The sequence below is a fragment of the Macaca mulatta genome, chromosome 1, assembly GCF_049350105.2.
Source record: "Macaca mulatta isolate MMU2019108-1 chromosome 1, T2T-MMU8v2.0, whole genome shotgun sequence".
NCBI classification, from domain to species: Eukaryota; Metazoa; Chordata; class Mammalia; order Primates; family Cercopithecidae; genus Macaca; species Macaca mulatta.
This window is the reverse complement of record NC_133406.1, coordinates 60,630,479-60,651,158: the sequence shown is the minus strand read 5'-3', so window position 1 is coordinate 60,651,158 and position 20,680 is coordinate 60,630,479. Positions and strand designations below refer to the sequence as shown.

At 45.6% G+C, this 20,680-nt stretch overlaps 1 protein-coding gene and 1 pseudogene across 2 annotated transcripts; one reads left to right on the top strand and one right to left on the bottom strand.

Moving 5' to 3' along the window:
• Positions 1–1,793: 1,793 nt before the first annotated feature.
• Positions 1,794–1,990, bottom strand: LOC114677125 (large ribosomal subunit protein eL39 pseudogene; annotated as a pseudogene).
• Positions 1,991–13,393: 11,403 nt separating this feature from the next.
• CYB5R1 (cytochrome b5 reductase 1) lies at positions 13,394–18,768 on the top strand. 2 transcript variants are annotated; one of them, NM_001257476.2, is made up of 9 exons: positions 13,394–13,464; positions 13,757–13,906; positions 14,055–14,127; positions 14,662–14,768; positions 15,143–15,272; positions 15,956–16,039; positions 16,920–17,005; positions 17,483–17,582; positions 17,949–18,767. In NM_001257476.2, exons 1-9 carry the CDS (start codon positions 13,450–13,452, stop codon positions 18,119–18,121), a joined length of 918 nt encoding a protein of 305 aa, NP_001244405.1. In that variant the 5' UTR covers positions 13,394–13,449; the 3' UTR covers positions 18,122–18,767. The 2 variants fall into 2 exon arrangements, with proteins under 2 accessions (NP_001244405.1, XP_077822619.1); XM_077966493.1 differs by lacking the exon at positions 13,757–13,906 and having other exon boundaries at positions 13,398–13,464; positions 17,949–18,768.
• Positions 18,769–20,680: the final 1,912 nt, after the last annotated feature.

Genomic DNA, 20,680 nt, shown 5'->3' with positions numbered 1-20,680 from the left:
ATGACCTCTCATGCTTATCAGAAACCTTGTCCCAGTACCTGAGGAGATCTCCCCACTGAAAACAATCCAGCCACTGCAGATATTGCTAAAGGCAAAACAAAACCAACAAAAATCTAACAAAGTATCCCCAACTTTCATAGGAACCTTGTTCAATGTCACTGGCATTTTCTAGAGTGACCATGTGGTTTGTAAATATCATTGGCCTTAAGAATGAGGATTTGAAGGCAGAGTGCATGAATGAAAAAACATAGCTCTGCCTCTTGAGCAAGTTATTTTGACCCCTCTGGGCATTTTTTTTCTCATCTCTAATACAGGAATAAAAATATCTCCTACTCATGAGGTTGTGAAAATTAAATGATTTAATTAATGAAACACAGTTAAAACAGTAGCAGGCATGTACTAAGGGCTTGTTTTTATTAGCTAATACCATCAGTATCATCATCTTATAAAGGGTTAACTCCTAATTCTTCACAAGAATGCCATCTAGCCACTGCGTACATCTGCCAGCTCATTGCTACTGGCCATCCTACACTCTACTCACTTCCTGGAATACCATTTCCCTTTATTCTTTGACAAATTTCAAGGCTCAAAGAGGCATGGAGAACTTGGACTTGATTCAGACCATGTCATTAGCAAAGACTGATCAAGGCACAGCACCACTCACAATGAGGGGTAGTGGGCAGGAAAACAAAGATTAAAGAAACAATTAGAAAAAAGAAAGAAAGGAACAATCATTCTCAGTTATTTCCAGGGCTCTTTCTGTGCCCATGGAAGGTACTAATTCCCTCCAGATATTGGCTTCTCACCCCAGCCTCTACCATGGCAGGAAAGGTGTGCAAGAAGTATAGCAGATGCTGAAAAATAGATGCTGAAACTTGGGCTGTTTTAAACAACAAAGAGTGGCAAAGAACAGAGGAAAAGCAAAAATAAAATGAGACCACCAAGAAGTGTTTGATTTTGCTTCCCTAGTTCCACTCTGCCATCGCCCTGCATATACTTTCTTCCCAGCCTCCCTGCATTCCATTGTTCCAGGGTCCTCTTTTCGACTGTAGTTCTCAATCAGGAGCAATTTTCCCCCCAGGGGACATTCAGCAATGTCTGGAGATATTTTTGGTTGTCACAACTAGAGGATACTATCGACATCTAGTGCAATAGCTGGGGATGCCGCTGTGAAAGGAGAATAAATCTCAGGACCCCAAAATCACTAAGCCAAAAGGAAAAGTCAAGCTGGGAACTGTGTCAATCAGACAAAACTGCCTCCCTCCCTTTTATTTATTTATTTTTATTTTTGAGACAGAGTTTTCCCTCTTGTTGCCCAGGCTGGAGTGCAGTGGCACGATCTCAGCTCACTGCAACATCTGCCCTCTAGGTTTAAGCAATTATTCTGCTTCTGCCTCCTGGGTAGTTGGGATTACAGGTCCCCGCCACCAAGCCCAGCTAATTTTTGTATTTTCAGTAGAGACAGAGTTTCACCATGTTGGCCAGGCTGGTCTCGAACTCCTGACCTCAGGCAATCCACCCGCCTCGGCCTCCCTAAGTGCTGGGATTATAGGCATGAGCCACTGCGCCCAGCCCTGCCTCCCATTTTATTCCTAAATAAGATAGCTACAAAGATTTTTTTTTTTTTTTGAAATGAAAGGCCTCACATATTTATTACTGAACCCAGCCAACCAACGCATTCATAATAGATTCAGAGAGGAAAATACGTCGAACTCTCCAGAGAGTGGTGACATTTTCAGTTTGATATGGTAATGTGATCGTGACCTTCAGACAGCACAAATATATGTGCCATCTCATGTGCAATTCCTTATAGACCCAGCTTTGGTTCTTCTCCAATGTCTCCTTTTGGAATTTTACCTTATTTTATTTCCATTTTTCATCCGAATCCACTGGGGAATGGGACGATTTTGCTTTTGTTTCTTGGCCAGGAATCGCTTAATCCTGAAAGTCCTGTGAGAAGACATGGAGAGAAGTGGAAGCAAGAACACACCACGATAGCAGAGAAAGGAAAAGAGAGCAGATTTTTGGTTTCTAAAGCTATATTCCTTCCTCACCATTTGCCCGCAAGGAAATTCCTTGTGGGCCTCAGGATCTTTACCCTAAAACAGTTCTGTTGAATTTCACCTTGGCAATGGAAATTGATAGCTTCTCTTCAAAGATGCGGGACAAAGAACTCAAAGTCGTCCTGCTCACCTGAGACAAATGCGTATCTGATATATCCCTCTGACTTCTTGTTTATGTAAAAATGCAGATTCACCGAGCCAAGCTAAGGCATAAGTGATCATTCCTCTACTCCCACCTCACATGTAAATTGCATATTCAGTGAAAGGCAGATCGAAGACTCAAAATAATGCAAACATTTGTCTCTTATCTACCTATGACTTGGAAGCCCCTGCTTCAAGTTGTCCTGCCTTTCTGGACCAAACCAAAGTACATCTTACATGTATTGATTGATGTCTTATGTCTCCCTAAAACGTATAAACCCAAGCTGTGCTCTGACCACCTTGGAACACGTAGTCAGGACCTCCTGAGGCTGTGTCACAGGTGCATCCCTAACCTTGGCAAAACAAACTTTCTGAGTTGATTGAGACCTGTCTTGGATACTTTTGGTTCATACTGCTAAGCAAACTATGATGGGCAGAACAGCCCTTGACAACAAAGAATTGACCAGTCTAAAATGTGAATAGCGCCAAGGTTGAGAAACCCTGCTCTGTGATAAATCAGCAATAGCTTCCGTGACAGGGTGAGACTACATTTAAACAGTTGTCCTAAAAGCAGAGTGTCAAAATGATGCAAGGAGAGAATAGATTCTTCAAACAGCAGATGGGTCAAAAGAAATTCTTTCCACCACAAAAGGCAAAACCACTAGTTCAACGAAGAAGTCATGGTACATAAAACATGTCTGGAAAAATATTTATAAGGGAAAATTCATGAATGTAAAGTCTTTACATTTAGATTTGTGTTTGGTCAATATAAGCACTTGGGATTTATAGTGTAAAAATAATCTGAATCCTTGAAAGGACTATACCTATATTTTATAAATCTATGAACTTCTCTCTCTGACTCCCTCCAACCAAGATTTTACCTCTACCACTCAACCAAACTTGTTATTGTCACGATTTCTAATAACTTCCTGGTTGCACAATTTGAGATTTGTCACCATATAAAGCCATGAGATTGGCAAGGACCAAGCCCTGGATCCTTTCAACATCAAGAGGTAGAGCAGATGAAGGGGGACCAAGAAAAGAGAGTGGGAAAGGGTAGATACAGAGGTAGGAGGAAAACCAATTGAGTGTACTGTAAAGACAGTGCTTCAAAAGTAGGTAATAATCAGCTGGATCAAAGGCTGCTGATCGGTCAGGTTCAATAAGGTATGATCACAGATCATTGGAGGTTAAAAAAAAATTATCAACAAAAGCATTATAACGAAAAACAGCCCCAGCCGGGCACAGTGGCTCACGCCTGTAATCCCAGAACTTTGGGAGGCCAAGGCAGGTGGATCACCTGAGGTCAGGAGCTAGAGACCAGCCTGACCAGCATGGAGAAACCCCATCTCTACTAAAAATACAAAATTAGCTGGGCGTGGTGGTGCATGCCTGTAATCCCAGCCACTCGGGAGATTTGCTTGAACCCTGGAGGCGGAGGTTGCAGTGAGCCGACATCGCACTACTGCACTCCAGCCTGGGCAACAAGGGCGAAACTCTCTAGAAAGACAGAAAGGAAAGAAAGAAACAAAAAAAAAGGAAGGAAGGAAGGAGAAAGGAAGAGAGGAAGGAAGGGAAGGAAAGGAGGGAAGGGAAGGAAGGGAAGGAAGGGAAGGAAGGGAAGGAAGGGAAGGAGGGGAGGAGTGAAGGAAGGAAGGAAGGGAGGAAGGGGAGAGAAAGAGAAAAACAGCCCCACCTCCCTTTTCCCTAGTTCTGTTCCCTAAACATAACTATAAGGCTTTCTACTATTTCTTCTAGTGTTGCATCCATCTTTCTAAATAATATACTTACACTGCCATTTTTAAATGTTTGTTTTAAATGTTTTTTTTTAAATGTTTATAGACAATTCCTTGTCATGTTAGGACATGTCTTTTTATCCAACTCAACAAATATGCATTTATCTTTCTCCTATTCTTTCTTTCTTTCTTTTTTCTTTTTCTTTTTTTTTTTTGAGACAGAGTCTCACTTTGTCACCCAGGCTGGAGGCAGTGGCACAATCTCAGCTCACTGCAACCTCCGCCGCCTGGGTTCAAGTGATTCTCCTGCCTCAGCCTCCCGAGTAGCTGGGATTACAGGCGCCCACCACTATGCCTGGCTAATTTTTGTATTTTTAGTAGAGACGAGGTTTTACCATGTTGGCCAGGCTGGTCTCGAACTCCTGGCCTCAGGTGATCCACCCGCCTTGGCCTCCCAAAGTGTTGGGATTACAGGTATAAGCCACCGCACCCAGCCCCATTCTTTCAATATAGTTAAATTAATGCTTACATTATGATGCTTTTGTAAAACATTCACTGCTGAACAAGTAGTTGTGAGACAATTCTCCAAAGCATTTGTACATCTCAGACTATCTTTTCCAGGATTTTTGGGCAGCAAACAGCCTTAGAAGCTAGAGGTAGTGTCTTCCTTTGGCAGAGGGCAGGTTTGTTTATTAAGACAGTGACTCCCTCTGGGAGAGATTTAGAAGCATGGTTCTCCAGCCATATTAAGGGATAGTAAGATCTCCCCACTTCTGCCTCCCCAGATATTTCTTTGCTAACCAGAAAAATAAAGATAATGTCTCCCTGTGGGGCAAAGATTGGGCAGGCTTGCTAGCAGTCCCCTTATAAGACTAGGGGTTTCCTAAGCTTAGCATTTCTCAGCTGTGAGACAGATCCACTGTGTGCTCAGCATCCACCCAGTCCCACTCAACATTGCTACAGTTCACCAAGTTCCCTTTTGGAACTTTTGGGGAAAGGGGAACTGTTAAGCCCATGCTGCCTGCTGTGTCATGGGTACTCAAGGGCCCACTGTTTCCTGACCGACTGGACTTATGGAGATGTGGCAAGTCGGCCTAGAAGCTTCACTGTGCTTGGGAATTGTTTGACCTCTTGATTAAACAGTAGCGCTCTGTGATTATAGTTTGTGTGTAATTTTTTTCCTAGAACAAATAATTGCCTTTTTTATTATTTGCATTATCCTAGCCACTTGAGGTTCATCGGTAAACAGACCAAGTTTGCAACCCTCATGGAGCTTACATACTAAAGCAGGACAGAGATAAAGAAGATAAACAAGTGTGAAGCAGAAGAACTGCAGGGTTTCAAGTGAAGGGTTTGGCATGATCTGGCTGAAGTTATAAAAGTAATACTCTGCCTACTATGTAGAGACTAGATTATAGAGGAACAAGGATGGAAACAGGGCCAATGAGGATGCTTCTGCAGGAATCCAGGCAAGAAAAGATGGTGGTTTAGACCAGAGTGGTGGCAATGGAAGCGGTGAAAACAGCCAAATGTTTAATATATTTTGAAGACAAAACCGAAAGGATTTTCTGAAAATTGGTTGTAAGCATTGAGAAAAGGAGTAAGGATAACTGCAAAGTTTTTGTCCAAACTACTGGAAGGATGGAGTTGCCATCCACTGAAATGGGAAGACTTCTTTATCTGTCATTTAAGGATATTTGATAATTTTCTCATGAGAGTCCTGTACCTCCTTTGTTATTTTTATTTCCTAGGTACTTTGTATTTTCTGTTGATATTAGCATACTAAACTATTACTGTATATTTAATAATTATGGTGAAATGGACTTCATTCTATTTTAGCTTCATCTTATATCCAGCAATTTTCTTCAAGTTTCTTATTGTTTATAACTAAATGTCAGCAATTTCTTCAAGTTTCTTATTGTTTATAACTAAATGTTGTGCCAAAACTGAAGTATAAATCTAACAAAACATATACATAATGTGTATGTTGGAAAGTATTAAATACTAATGAAAGAAATTTTAAAAGACCTAAAGAAATGGAGACATTATATTCATGGATTTGAAAACTTAACATAATAAAGATCTCATTCTCTTCCATATTGATGTATAGATTTAACACAATTCCAACTGAAATCCCAGCAGAATTCTTTTGGAGGTATAGACAAGCTAATCTCAATTTATATGGAAAGGCAAAGAACCAGAATAGTCAAAACAATGTTGGAAAAGAAGAATAAAGTTGGAGGAATCACATTATCTGATTTCAGGACTTACTATAAAGCTGCAGGAATCAAGACAGTATGATATTCATGAGGGGACAGACACATAGTTCAATATAACAGAATACAGAAATCATAAATAGACCCACAAAAACATACCAACTGATTTTTGAGGAGGGTGCAAAAGCAGCTCAATGGAGAAAGGATAGTCTTTTCTACAAAAGAAGCTGGAACAAAACAACATCTGTATACAAAAATAAACAAACCATAACCTAAACCTTATACTTCATGCAAAATAAAATTCAAAATAGATTATGGATAGAAATGTAAACCACAAAGCTATAAAACTTTTAGAAGAAAATATAGGATAAAATCTTTGTAACCTGGGGTTAGGCAAAGTGTTCTCAGATATGACACCCAAAAGCATGCTGCATTTAAAGAATTGATAAATTGGATCAGCCTGGCCAACATAGTGAAACCCTGTCTCCACTAAAAATACAAAAATTAGCTGGGCATGGTGGAGCGCGCCTGTACTCCCAGCTACTCAGGAGGCTGAGGAAAGAGAATCACTTGAATATGGGAGTTGGAGGTTGCAGTGAGCCGAGATTGTGCCACTGCACTCCAGCTTGGGCAACAGAGCGAGACTTCATCTTAAAGAAAAAAAAAAATGGATAAATTGGAATTCAACAAAATTTAAAACCTTCTCAGTGCAAAAGACACTTTAAGACAATGGAAAGACAAGCCACAGGCTGAAATAAAGTATTCGCAATATCCAACAAGGAGTTTTGTACTCAGAATATATAAAGAACTCTCAGCCGGGCGCGGTGGTTCATCCCTGTAATCCTGGCACTTTGGGAGGCCAAAATGGGCGGATCACTTCAGGTCAAGGGTTCGAGACCAGCCTGGCCAGCATGGTGAAACCCCAACTCTACTAAAAATTCAAAAATTAGCTGGGCAAGGTGGCAGGTGCCTGTAATTCCAGCTTCTTGGGGAGCTGAGGCCAGAGAATCACTTGAACCCTGGAGGCAGAGGTTGCAGTGAGCCGAGACCGTGCCATTGCACTCCAGCCTGGGTGACAAGAGCGAAACTCTGTCTCAAGAAAAAAAAAAAAAAAACTATCACAACTCAAGTGGAAGAAAACAATCCAATTAAAAATGGACAAAATACTTGAACAGACACTTCACCAAAGATAATATATAGATGGTAAATAAGAACATGTTTATTATCATCAACCATTAGAGAAATGCAAATTAAAATCATAATGAGGACCGCATGGTGGCTCACATCTGTAATCCCAATACTCTAGGAGGCCAAGGCGGGAGGATCACTTGAACCCAGGAGTTCAAAACCAGCCTGGGCAATAAAGTGAAAGCTCATATCTACAAAAAAAAATGATTTAAAAATTAGCCAGGAGTGGTGGCACATGCCTGCGGTCTCAGCTACTCAGGAAGGCTCAGGTAGGAGAATCGCTGGAGCCGGGGAAGTTGAGGCTGCAGCGAGCTGTGATCATACCATTGCACTCCAGCCTCGGTGACAGAGGAGACTCTATCTCAAAAAAGCAAAAAAAGTAAAATCACAATGAGATACCTCTTCATGCCTGTTAGAATGGCCAAAATCAAAAGTGCTGACAATACCAAGTGCTAATGAAAATGCCAGAGCAATTGGAATTCTCATCCGTTGCTAGTGGGAATGCAAAATGGTAAAATCACCTTGGAAAACAGTTTGGCAGCTTTTTATAAAGTTAAACATACACCTTCCATGTGATCCAGAAATCACACTTGTGGATATTTCAGAGAAATCAAAACTAGGTTCACATGGAAATCTGCACAGGAATGTTTAAACCAGTTTCAATCATCCACCAAAAATTGGAAATAACTCAGACGCCCTTCAGCTGATGAGTGGATAAACAAACTATGATACATCCATACAACGGAATACTACTAGCAATAAAAAGAACGAACCATAAATACGCATGATAACTTGGATGAATCTCAAACTATGCTGAGTGAAAGAAATCCACTCAAAAGCTTACATACTGTATAGACTTCATTTATGTGACATTCATGAAGAGGGAAAAGTGTATTGACAGGGAACACATCAGCGATAACCAGGAGTTAAAGGTAAGGGGAGGATGTGGCCATAAAGGGATAGCATATGGGAGTTTTGCGGGGTGATCAAACTAGTCTATATCCTGATTATAGCGGTGACACAAATCTATATATGTTCTAGAATTCATAGAACTGTATGCTCAAGAGTCTATTTTAATGTATGACAATTACAAATTTAAAATGAGACAGCTGGGGCCAGGCGCGGTGACTCACACCTGTAATTCCAGCACTTTGGGAGGCCAAGGCAGGTGGATCACGAGGTCAGGAGTTCAAGACCAGCCTGGCCAAGATGGTGAAACTAAAAATACAAAAAGTAGCCGGGTGCTGTGGCGGGCGCCATGGCAGGCGCCTATAATCCCAGGTACTCGGGAGGCTGAGGCAGGAGAATTGCTTGAACCTGGGAGGCAGAGCTTGCAGTGAGCTGAGATCACGCCACTGCACTCCAGCCTGTGTGACAGAGTGAGATTCCATCTCAAAAAAAAAAAAAGAAAAAAAAGAGACAACTGGAACTTTGAATACTGACTAGCTATCTGATGAAACTAAGTAATTGTTGTTAATTATTTTACATGTGATAATGGCATTATGGTTATTTTTAAGTCCTTATCTTTTAAAGATACACACTAAAATATTTAAGGACAAAGTTATATAAAGTATGGGATTTGCTTAAAAGTAATACTGGAGGAAGGAACGGACTGGGGAAGAAATGAAAGAAACCTGACCATGATTTAGTAATTGTTGAAGAGGGTAATGGGTACATGGGGCTTTATTATACTGTTCTGTCTACTTTTGTACATGTTTGATAGTTTCCATACTAAAAAGTTCAGCCGGCCGGGCGCGGTGGCTCACGCCTGTAATCCCAGCACTTTGGGAGGCCGAGGCGGGCGGATCACAAGGTCAGGAGATCGAGACCACGGTGAAACCCCGTCTCTACTAAAAATACAAAAAAAATTAGCCGGGCGCGGTTGTGGGCGCCTGTAGTCCCAGCTACTCGGGAGGCTGAGGCAGGAGAATGGCGTGAACCCGGGAGGCGGAGCTTGCAGTGAGCCGAGATCGCGCCACTGCACTCCAGCCTGGGCGACAGAGCGAGACTCCGTCTCAAAAAAAAAAAAAAAGTTCAGCCAGGCATGGTGGCTTACGCCTGTAATCCCAGCACTTTGGGAGGCCGAGGCAGGCGGATCACGAGGTCAGGAGTTTGAGACCAGCCTGGCCAACATGGTGAAACCCCGTCTCTACTAAAAGTACAAAAATTAGCTGGGCATGGTGGCGCGTGCCTATAATCCCAGCTACTCAAGAGGCTGAGGCAGGAGACTCGCTTGAACCTGGGAGGCAGAGGTTGCAGTGACCCGAGATCACGCCACTGCTCTCTAGCCTAGGTGACAGAGCGAGACTCTGACTCAAAAAAAAAAAAAAAAAGTTCAAAAAGGGGTGTGGGGTTGTTAGTTTTCAGCATCAAGCTGCCTGGTATGTAGTCTGAGTTTGCCATTTAGTAGGCGATCTTGGGCAAGTTACTTATTTGTCCTAAACTTCAGTTTCCCCCCACTCCATAAAATGAGACTACTAATGATAATATCTATCTCACAGTTGTTGTCAGGATTAAATGGATGTTGTCAGAATATGTGAAAAGCAAGTTCTTGCTATATTGCGCATGTTCGATAAATGTTAATTTTTTTTGTCATTATTACATCTCCTGGTCTGATTCCTCCATGCCATCTCCTCTGTATGAGCAAGTCTTCTTCCAGGCTTCTTTCTGGACATCTTATCTAAAAAGGGCCACTGTGTTTTACATCCTAATTCAGAATTATAAAACCCAGGTTTGAAATTCTACTTCCCCCTCACACTATAGTATATTATATTCTTTTTTTTTTTTTTGGAAACAGAGTCTTGCTCTATTGCCCAGGCTGGAGTGCAGTGGCACAATCATGCCTCGCTGCAGCGTTGATCTCCCAGGCTCAAGTGATCCCCCCACCTCAGCCTCCTTGGAATCTAGGACTACAGGCCAGTGCCATCGCACTCGGCTAATTTTTGTGTTTTTGTAAAGACAGCATTTTGCCATGTTGCCCAGGCTGGTCTCAAACTCCTGGGCTCAAGTGATCCATCTGCCCCAGCCTCCCAAAGTGATAGAATTACAGGTGTGAACCCAGTCTCTTCTATTCTTTATTGTATACCCAGTAGGAAATCCTAAACTTAAAAGACTGGGTTAAATAAAAATTCAGAAATGTCTATCTTTTCCTCCAAACAAGGAGTAATGAAAGATTACTGTGAGTCATGGTGGAGTGGAATTCTCCACAGAATCTGAGACAGGAAGACCTGCAGATCATCTGGTCCCATCTCTATCCTACTCAAGGCAGCAGCCCCTTCCCACCACTCCTGCAGCATTCATTTTCAGGAACAAAGGAGCTTTCCCACAATTACTGAGTCTGACGCTTAGTTTCCAGGATAAACCCGTACCCAACCATTCTGTCCTGTGGTTCCCAGTGATACACTCAAACTTGTTAGAATGTGTCACTTTGGGGTTCAGAAAATGCAATCACTGAGAGAAGCCCGAGTAGTAGTTATGCTCTCCTTTGGTTCCATACCTCCCCCTCTTGCCACATCTATCCACTAGAGGGAGGAAGGCCTAGAACCTCTTTAGCCAGAGCAGGGCAGTAGCAAGGATCAGTAGTGTGGCTTCTTAACCAAGCCAGCAGTGGGGGTGTCAGAAGCACCGAAACATAATCGCTTCATTCTCTCAGAAAAGAGGAAGGGTCTCTTCCTTCCCCTTTTCAACAGTCTCTGCATGGATTGGCACGTCACCATGCGCTGGTGCACTCACTTCCCTCAAGTCAGTGTGCAGGCTGCTTCAAAAATTCAGAGGAACGTGTACTGGGGTCTTAGGAACATTTTCAGCCAGTGCAGAGGAAAAGGAAAACTAAGTATCTCTTGAATCATTCAGAGTTCACCAAATACAACTGAAAACTGGGGGCTCCAATGTCCCTGCTACCCCGGTGGTATTAGTTTAAGATGTTGACATTGAGGCCGGGCGCGGTGGCTCAAGCCTGTAATCCCAGCACTTTGGGAGGCTGAGACGGGCGGATCACGAGGTCAGGAGTTCGAGACCATCCTGGCTAACACGGTGAAACCCCGTCTCTACTAAAAAATACAAAAAACTAGCCGGGCGAGGTGGCGGGCGCCTGTAGTCCCGGCTACTCGGGAGGCTGAGGCAGGAGAATGGCGTAAAAACCCGGGAGGCAGAGCTTGCAGTGAGCTGAGATCCGGCCACTGCACTCCAGCCTGGGCGACACAGCGAGACTCCGTCTCAAAAAAAAAAAAAAAAAAAAAAAGATGTTGACATTGACATCTGCAGAGATCTCATCCATCACTGTACATCAACAAGCAAATGTCATTCTAGTTGAGAAACTCATGTGTGAGAAAGAATGGTCATCTTAGGAAATCTGTAGCTCCAGCGGCTCCTGATGTCTTTTCCTGCCGCCTCCTGTCCCATGCTTGTGCCTCAGACAGAGCTCATTCCTAAAACCCTAGCTGACCCTCTGTGCTGTCTTTTTTTGTTTGTTTGTTTGTTTTTTGAGATGGAGTCTGGCTCTGTCGCCCAGGCTGGAGTGCAGTGGCCGGATCTCAGCTCACTGCAAGCTCCGCCTCCCGGGTTTACGCCATTCTCCTGCCTCAGCTTCCCGAGTAGCTGGGACTACAGGCGCCCGCCACCTCGCCCGGCTAGTTTTTTTTTTTTTGTATTTTTTAGTAGAGACGGGGTTTCCCGTGTTCGCCAGGATGGTCTCGATCTCCTGACCTCGTGATCCGCCCGTCTCGGCCTCCCAAAGTGCTGAGATTACAGGCTTGAGCCACCGCGCCCGGCCTGTCTTTTAAGTTATAATAGTAACTGCCATCTGTTGAATATTTTGCTTTATGACAGGCACTACATTAAGCACGTTAGCATATGTCAATTGAAGCCTCACGCTAAGGCTATGAACTAGATACTATCTGTCTGTAGATAATATATATCCATCTGTAGATGAAGAAACTAAGGTTGAGTAAGCTATCTAAGGTCACAGAGCCAATAAGTGCTAGAGGCAAGATTCTTATTCTGTACACTCTGCCTCAAAAGTCAATTTCTTTGACCCTAAGGGCACAAGAACCCAAATCAGGATATGAAGCTTGGACTTTGAAGCCAAAGGAAGCTCCTGAATAATTCTGATAGGCTGACAGCTTGGCGCTGTAAACAAAATCAGTCTTTTGTCAAAAGGTACCAGGAAATGAAGTTGCCATGCCACTGTTCACTCCTGTAAGAGACTCCTCCGGGCTGTTCCATTCTCTTGCTGCAATTCAGCCGGTTGAAAAACTAAGGTGGCTACACAGCGATTAACTTCAGGCCCTTCTGCTCTACTTTGAGCCTGTCTCCGGTTCATCGTTAACACTCTCCGCTCAGCACCCGCAGACTCAAGAGATTTCCAATCCCCCAATTTAGCGTGGTTCTACCTTAGGCAGAACTCCCATCCTGTTCGGATATAAGCGGGTCGAAGTGGCAGGGACCACTTCTCTGGGAAGAGAGACTGGAGCTGCGGTCTTAAAAGATCTTGGGCCGAGTGCGGTGGCTCACGCCTGTAATCCCAACACGTTGGGAGGCCGAAGCGGGTAGATTATTTGAGGCCTGGAGCTCGAGACCAACCTGACCAACACGGTGAAGCTCGGTTTGTACTAAAAATAAAAAAAATAAAAAAATAAAAAAATTAGCCGGGCGTGGAGGCGCATGCCAGTAGTTCCAGATACTCGGGAGGCTGAGGCAGGAGAAACACTTGAACCTGGGAGGCGGAGGTTGCAGTAACCGAGATCGCGCCACTGCACTCCAGCCTGGGCGACAGAGAGAAAAAAATAAAAAGTTAAAAAATCTTGAATAAGCACCGGAGACCCTGAGCTACCGAGTAGCGGAATTCCCTTTCCGGGTGGGGCACAGAGAGGACCAGCCCCGCCTCTGCCGGGCCCCGCCCCCAACAGGCCCAGCCGCCGGCGCCTCCTGCTAGGCCCCGCCCCGGACAGACACCCCCCGCCAGGCCCCGCCTCCTGCCCCCCCGGCGCCGCGAGGTCCGGCCTCCTGCCCGGCCCAGCCTCAGGCCTGCCCGGCCCTCCGACCCGCCCCGCGGCGCACTGTGGGATCTGTCTGCTTGCCGGGTGGTGGAGGAAAAGGTGCTCCGTCATGGGGATCCAGCCGGTAAGACCCTCGTTCAGTATCCTCCACTGGGGGACCCCTCCCCATCTGGTTCTGGCCACTCAGCTCCGAACCAGGAGCTGTCGCTGTCGACCCCGCCCCGCAGGGCTCTGGGCCCACAGTGGATGCTGGGGTCCCGGTCCCGCACATCCGGGCTCGGGACCCTGTCAGGTTACTCCTCTGCCCTTGGCATGCCTCCGCGCTGGAGCTCGAGATCGCCACCCCTGGGACGGTCAGCACCCAAGCCCCGGGCTCTTTCCCAGCCTGGCGGTTACGCTGCCTCCTCTACCCACAGAGCCCAGTCCTGCTGGCCTCCCTGGGGGTGGGGCTGGTCACTCTGCTCGGCCTGGCTGTGGGCTCCTACTTGGTTCGGAGGTCCCGCCGGCCTCAGGTCACTCTCCTGGACCCCAATGAAAAGTACCTGCTACGACTGCTGGACAAGACGGTAAGTTGGGGAAGAAAGGGGCAGGGTGGAGGAGGGGACCAGAGTGCTTCTGGCATGGAGGGTACAGCACCCACGGTGGTTGGGATGTCCAAGGGACGTGGCAGCGCCAGGCGCGCTTGGTGAAACACTTGTGTCCTCCACCCTCCAGACTGTGAGCCACAACACCAAGAGGTTCCGCTTTGCCCTGCCCACCGCCCACCACACTCTGGGGCTGCCTGTGGGTAAGGAAAGTGTGGAATGGGTTCCTTTCCCTGGTATCCTCAGAAGGTGACTCCCCTCCTGGGGTCTCATGAAACAGGCTGCTTCAACCGGTTTACTCCACACACCATTCCCCTTCCCCCACTTGGCTCTGCATCCTCCAAGCTGTGAGGTGCCACTGGGCCCCTCTAGGGTGTGGCTTCCGTGGCCCCCAACCAGCTTTAACACTTAACAGTCTTGCCTCTTCCCTGCAGGATTTGCTAATTACTCCATCTGAGCAAGCACTACTAACTTTTTCCCATTGCCCAGACCCTTTTGACTCATCTGTCAAGGTCCTGGCAGTAACTGGCAGGAAACGCTGGAAATAAGCATTTCCTCAACTGGGGGCTTATGAGAGATCCAACTGAGGGTTCAACGGGGTGAATCTTCCCTGCCTGGTAACTCCTTGGAACCACAGCAGGAAGCAAGACATCTTGTTCTCTCAAATCTCTTTGAGTATTTTGAGGGATGCAGCACATCACAGACAGCCCTTATGTAGTTCTCTGCACGGTCCCCAGGCAAACATATCTACCTCTCCACCCGAATTGATGGCAGCCTGGTCATCAGACCATACACTCCTGTCACCAGTGATGAGGATCAAGGCTACGTGGATCTTGTCATCAAGGTAAGGGGCTAGGGAGGGACCCTGGGGCTGCTTACCCATTCTTTCTGGGATTTGTAGAAATTTCTAAGATGTGCCTGATAGCCGGAAATGGTATATACTTTGTGGATATGAAAAAAGTATGAGCTACTCGGGATACTGAGGCAGGAGACTCGCTTGAACCCAGGAGGCGGTTTCAGCGAGCCGAGATTGCGCCACTGCACTCCAGCCTGGGCAACAAGAGCGAAACTCTGACTCAAAAAAAAAAAGAAAGTATGTAGATGGGGAAAAGATAGCACATATCTGATCCCTGCCCCAGCCTCAGGGAGGTTTAGTCAACATGGGGCTCAGAAACCATTGACATTCCAAATAAGGTATTTTTCTCTCTGTCTTGTAAGGTCTACCTGAAGGGTGTGCACCCCAAATTTCCTGAGGGAGGGAAGATGTCTCAGTACCTAGATAGCCTGAAGATTGGGGATGTGGTGGAGTTTCGGGGGCCAAGCGGGTTGCTCACTTACACTGGAAAAGGTAATGACCTGTTTTCTCCTTGAACCTGTCTCCCACTTTATCAGTTCCCATAATAGTCCTCTTGGCACAGTATGGCTGTGTGTACACATGTGTGTGCATGTGTGTAAGGGCCGGGGCCGCCCTTCCTTCTAAACATAGCACTGATACGACAGAAAGGCATGTTTCTCAGCCCCATTTGCCACAGGAAGCAGTTCCTCCTCCACTTGAATTCCCTAGCCATGGCAGCTGTGGAGATTACTAAAGCAAACATGTGCCCCTCTTCCCCTCCTTCAAAAATTTGCCCCCCGGGGTGAGCTGTGGAGAGAGCCAGAGATAGCTTTCAGCCCTTCCCATGGGAACAGCTGGGTGCATTAGCAAGTCCCTGGAGCTGCTGTGTGTCACTTCGGAAAATAGATTCACACCTGGCTTCGTGCCTGTCTCCTTCACCAGGGAGTGACACTTTGCCAGAAGCAGTTGATAATGCTGTGTGGCCCTGAACTGACTCACAGATAGCCCTGGCCCCATTGTCCCTCAAGTATATTATTGTCAGGGCTGGCTCAAGTCAAACTTCCACCCAAGCTCCAGGATCAGATGTCATAGCAGCTGCTCAACTGGCCTCGGGCATATTTTCAACTCTGCATTTGTTTTCTAAGTTCGCTGTCTTGACTTTATTCTTCCACTGCTCTCTTCACTTGACTTCTCAGGGCATTTTAACATTCAGCCCAACAAGAAATCTCCACCAGAACCCCGAGTGGCGAAGAAACTGGGGATGATTGCCGGCGGGACAGGTGCATTACACTGAGGGCCTTTCTCTCCCACTATTGTTGCCTGTTGCCATGCAAATTCCTAGGTGACTCTCTGAAGACTGGTAATCATAGCCAAGCTGTTCATCAGGGGATTTCCAGCAATGCTTAGAGCTCCCTAGCATATGAAAAACAAAATCATAACCAGGTAGAAACCAAAAAAATTTTAACTGATGGAATTAGAGAAACAAATTAAATGAGTTTTCCTCATATTGAATGGATCTAATAGTTTTTAGGTGAGAGAAGAGAAAAGCAGCTAGGAATGACTAGCTAGGAAGAAAGAAAATTCACATTGGACACTACCATGTATTAGACACTGTGTAGTCTAATACACTACTATATATTAGACACATAAATTAGACACATATATATGTATCTATGAAGTAGGTACTAGCCTTTCCCTTTTACAGAGAGCCAATGGAGGTCCAGAGAGGCTAAATGATTTCCACAGGGTTATATCACTTGTAATGGCCTAGAGCAAAATTAGTATCTGGCTCTACCTAATGCCTAAGTACATGCACTTAACCTCTGCAAATACAGTGTTCTAGAACCCTCATCTTTGAATCTGGAGGTACTTGTAGTCATCCGTGACATTGAAGTCCTAGCCTCCAAAGGACTTTCATTAAGAGTCTTAGATTGGTTCCTAAGAAAGATTTCTACAATAAGAACTCATATGAATTTGAAGGGTGCCTGGAAATGCAGATGTTGGAGAATATGCAGGAGGAGTTTAGAGGATGAGAATGCTAAAGGAAAATGGAGCGCAGTGGGGAATGAGCAGAATGAAGATGAAAGGGCTGGTCAGCTAAGGACCCAGGACAGGGCAGAGTGTGGCCAGTACATTTCATTGTGGGGTATCTTCATGCAGGAATCACCCCAATGCTACAGCTGATCCGGGCCATCCTCAAAGTCCCTGAAGATCCAACCCAGTGCTTTCTGCTTTTTGCCAACCAGGTTGGTTTGCTTTCCTCCACCCTAAGACTTCAAAGTTGCTGTGTGGGTAGGGCTAAGAGACACGGTATGGATGGGCAGAACTGGCCCAGTGCCCTGTTTTAGCTTCTGCCCAAGGTCCCTCTGTAAGGTACAGGGTCCTCTTTCAATAAGGAGGAGAAAGGACAGAGCACTGAATCACATTCCTTCGCTGGCCCCCAAGGAAAGAAGAAAACTTTTAAGGCATCTAGTCTGGAGCACAGTAACTTAGATCTTCTTGATTAAATATTCATCTTTATTCCTTCATAATATGTAGATAAAGGCTGTTCCCCTCTTCTCCTTATCCTAACTCCCTAAAAGCACTGCAAGTCTTGCTTATTTCCTAGAACTTCTGCATTCCCTTAACATTCTTTTTCTTAGTTGAAAAGTTGTTATAGCAGAAAACTTTTTATGTGGGCCTGAGAAGACTCCTAAAGACTTTCCTTCCCCTTTGCATTTCAGACAGAAAAGGATATCATCTTGCGAGAGGACTTGGAGGAACTGCAGGCCCGCTATCCCAATCGCTTTAAGCTCTGGTTCACTCTGGATCATCCCCCAAAAGGTATCCTTCCCATTTCTGGACATCCCACTAACCCCTCATCATCACAATCAAAGCCTTGCCCCTTTGTGAGTTCTGGCTTTGGTCAAATCAACCTTGCCTCACACTGCCAACTCGGAAGTCTGAGTGCACAGACACAGGGATCTCCTGGTCCCTTTTCTCTGGGTTCCTGTTTACCAGGTGGGTGACAGGGATGGCTGTGCTGCTAAGGCTTAGCCTGAGGCAGGCTTAGTATACCCATTCCCAGCTGCTACTACTACTTGACACTTTCTCCATAGCTTTTCAGGGCCCTCGCCAGTTTCATGGCACCACACCCGCTTGCCAGCATGTATCTGGAGTATTAAGTACTTTCTTCTCCCCAAACTTCAGATTGGGCCTACAGCAAGGGCTTTGTGACTGCCGACATGATCCGGGAACACCTGCCTGCTCCAGGGGATGATGTGCTGGTGCTGCTTTGTGGGCCACCCCCAATGGTGCAGCTGGCCTGCCATCCCAACTTGGACAAACTGGGCTACTCGCAAAAGATGCGATTCACCTACTGAGCATCCTCCAGCTTCCCTGGTGCTGTTTGCTGCCATTGTTCCCCATCAGTACTCAAGCACTATAAGCCCTAGATTCCTTTCCTGAGAGTTTCAGCTATTTTCGTTCCATCTAGAGCTGAAATCTGGATAGTACCTGCAGGAACAATATTCCTGTAGCCATGGAAGAGGGCCAAGGCTGAGTCATTCCTTGGAAGGCCTCCTAAATCTCCCCGTGGCAACAGGTCCAGGAGAGGCCCATGGAGCAGTCTCTTCCATGGAGTAAGAAAAAAGGGAGCATGTATGCTTGGTCCAAGATTGGCTAGTTCCTTGATAGCATCTTAGTCTCACCTTCTTTGTGTCTGTGATGAAAGGAACAGTCTGTGCAATGGGTTTTACTTAACCTTCACTATTTAACCTATGGGCAAATCTGTACATGTGAGTATAAGTTGAGCATACTTCCAGAGGTATCTTATGGAGATGGCAAGAAAGGAGGAAATGGTTTCTTCAGATCTCAAAGGAGTCTGAAATATCACATTTCTGTGTGTGTCTCTCTCAGCCCCTGCCCAGGCTAGAGGGAAACAGCTACTGATAATCGAAAACTGCTGTTTGTGGCAGGAACCCCTGGCTGTGCAAATAAATGGGGCTGAGGCCCCTGTGTGATATGGAAAGGGTTGTTGTGTCTGGGGTCCTTGTTTCCAAATCCCCGAGGACCTAAGGAGGAAGGGTTTGCCAGCATGGAACTCTCCCAGGTGTTCCAAAGAACCTTTGAGAAGTTGTACCATGTGCTGAAATATTAGCTGCCAGCAGACTCAGTGATCATCTCAGCAGCTGTCTCAGCAGAGGCAGAGCTCTGCTTCTCCCTGGAGGCTCTCAAGGTGGGGGAAGGAGAACACACATTAGAGGGGACATTTTTGAGCCCACTTGCTCCTCACAGTGTTCCCTTGATATGCTACTCTTCCCCTTCCTCCTCCTCTTGGCCCATCCTTCACCATATTTATCCTTCAGGGAACCTGGCACACAAATCAAAGTGTTGCCTTTCTGTTTGGAAGAGGAGCCTTCTTTAAAAAGTAACCTGACATCACCAGCCCTGGCCAGACTTGTTGATGCCCGGATAGAGTTGGCCTCCCCCAGGCCCATCTGTCCTGAGCGCCCTTCTCCTCTGCTATGAGAGCATGACCCAATCTACTCCCTTTCCCAGGGTAGGACTAGGGCAGCCTCTCTAGATTCTTCTTTGTTACTTTCATTGCAACAAAACAATGTGGTGGGCTCAGAATGAAGGTCAACATTGCTTTTCTGCTTTTCAGCAACTGTTTATTGCTGTTTCTGGGGCTTCTGAGAGAAAGGTTTGTAGGACCCTCAGAATTCACCCCTCCCTAGGGCAGAGCCTTCACTAAATTCTGTTGATGGTGTGCCATCCAACATTTCTTGATCAGCTAATATGTGTACGCACTGTGCTCTGTAACACAGTCTCAGCCACCTCACCTCCAGGAAGGAAAATCTTGCTTAGGAATGTTGGGCTCAGACAGTGAAGCAGGCTGGTAAAGAGAATTTCCTACATGGAAGATCACCATTCCTTGTCTTGCATGGGTTTTTGCCTCATCCACTCAACATACAAACGTTTATTAAGGATCTGTCATGTGCTAGGCCCTGAGGATACAAGTGTGACCAAGACTGGTCTTAGACTCCCAAAAAACTCACAGTCTAAGATAGACAAGTGACAAATAATTATAACACAGTGTGACTAATACCATAGCAGAGGTACACACAAAGCGGGAAGAGGTTGAGAAAGATTCAGAAAGGGAGGAAGGGGGGAAAGAGAGTTAACATTTTTGACAGCCTGGGCAACATAGTGAGACCCTATCTCTACAAAAATAAAAAATTAACTGGGCATGGTGGCACAAATCTGTAGCCCAGCTACTTGGGAGGCTGAGGTGAGAGGATCCCATGAAGCCCAGGAGTTCAAGGCTGCAGTGAGCTATGATCTCATGATCGCACCACTGTACTCCAGCCTAGGTGACAGAGTGAGAGCCTGTCCCTAAAAATACAAAAATATTTTGAGCCATGTACCAGGTACTGTGCTAAGTACTCGATCTACATCACATAATTTAATCCTTATGATAATCATGTGACTTGAAGATTAATACTTTGCCAAATGTCATACAGCTGGTAAGTGGCTGGCAGAGCCTAAATGTAAATTTAGGATTGTCTGAGGCCAAACTCAAACCTAGAAGTGGGCATTGTAATCTGCTGGCATCTTGCAGCAGACAATGAGAAGGGCAGTCCAACAGAAGGATCAGCATGTGCAACAGCCTGGAGGAATGAAAGAGAAGTTCACTTTAAAGAACTAGTTCACCAAGGCCCAACATGCCAGAGGGAAAATGGAGGATGAGGCCTTAGAGGTTACAGCCAGCTCACAAAGGGCCTTGAAACACTATGCTGAAGAAACCTGGACTCAATCCTTTGGACAGTAGGAAGTTTCTGAGGGTTTTATACAACGGGCAACACGGTAATAGCTAACATTTAGAAAGCACTTACCATTGACCAGGCCTCATCATAAGAACCTGCATGAATTATCTCACT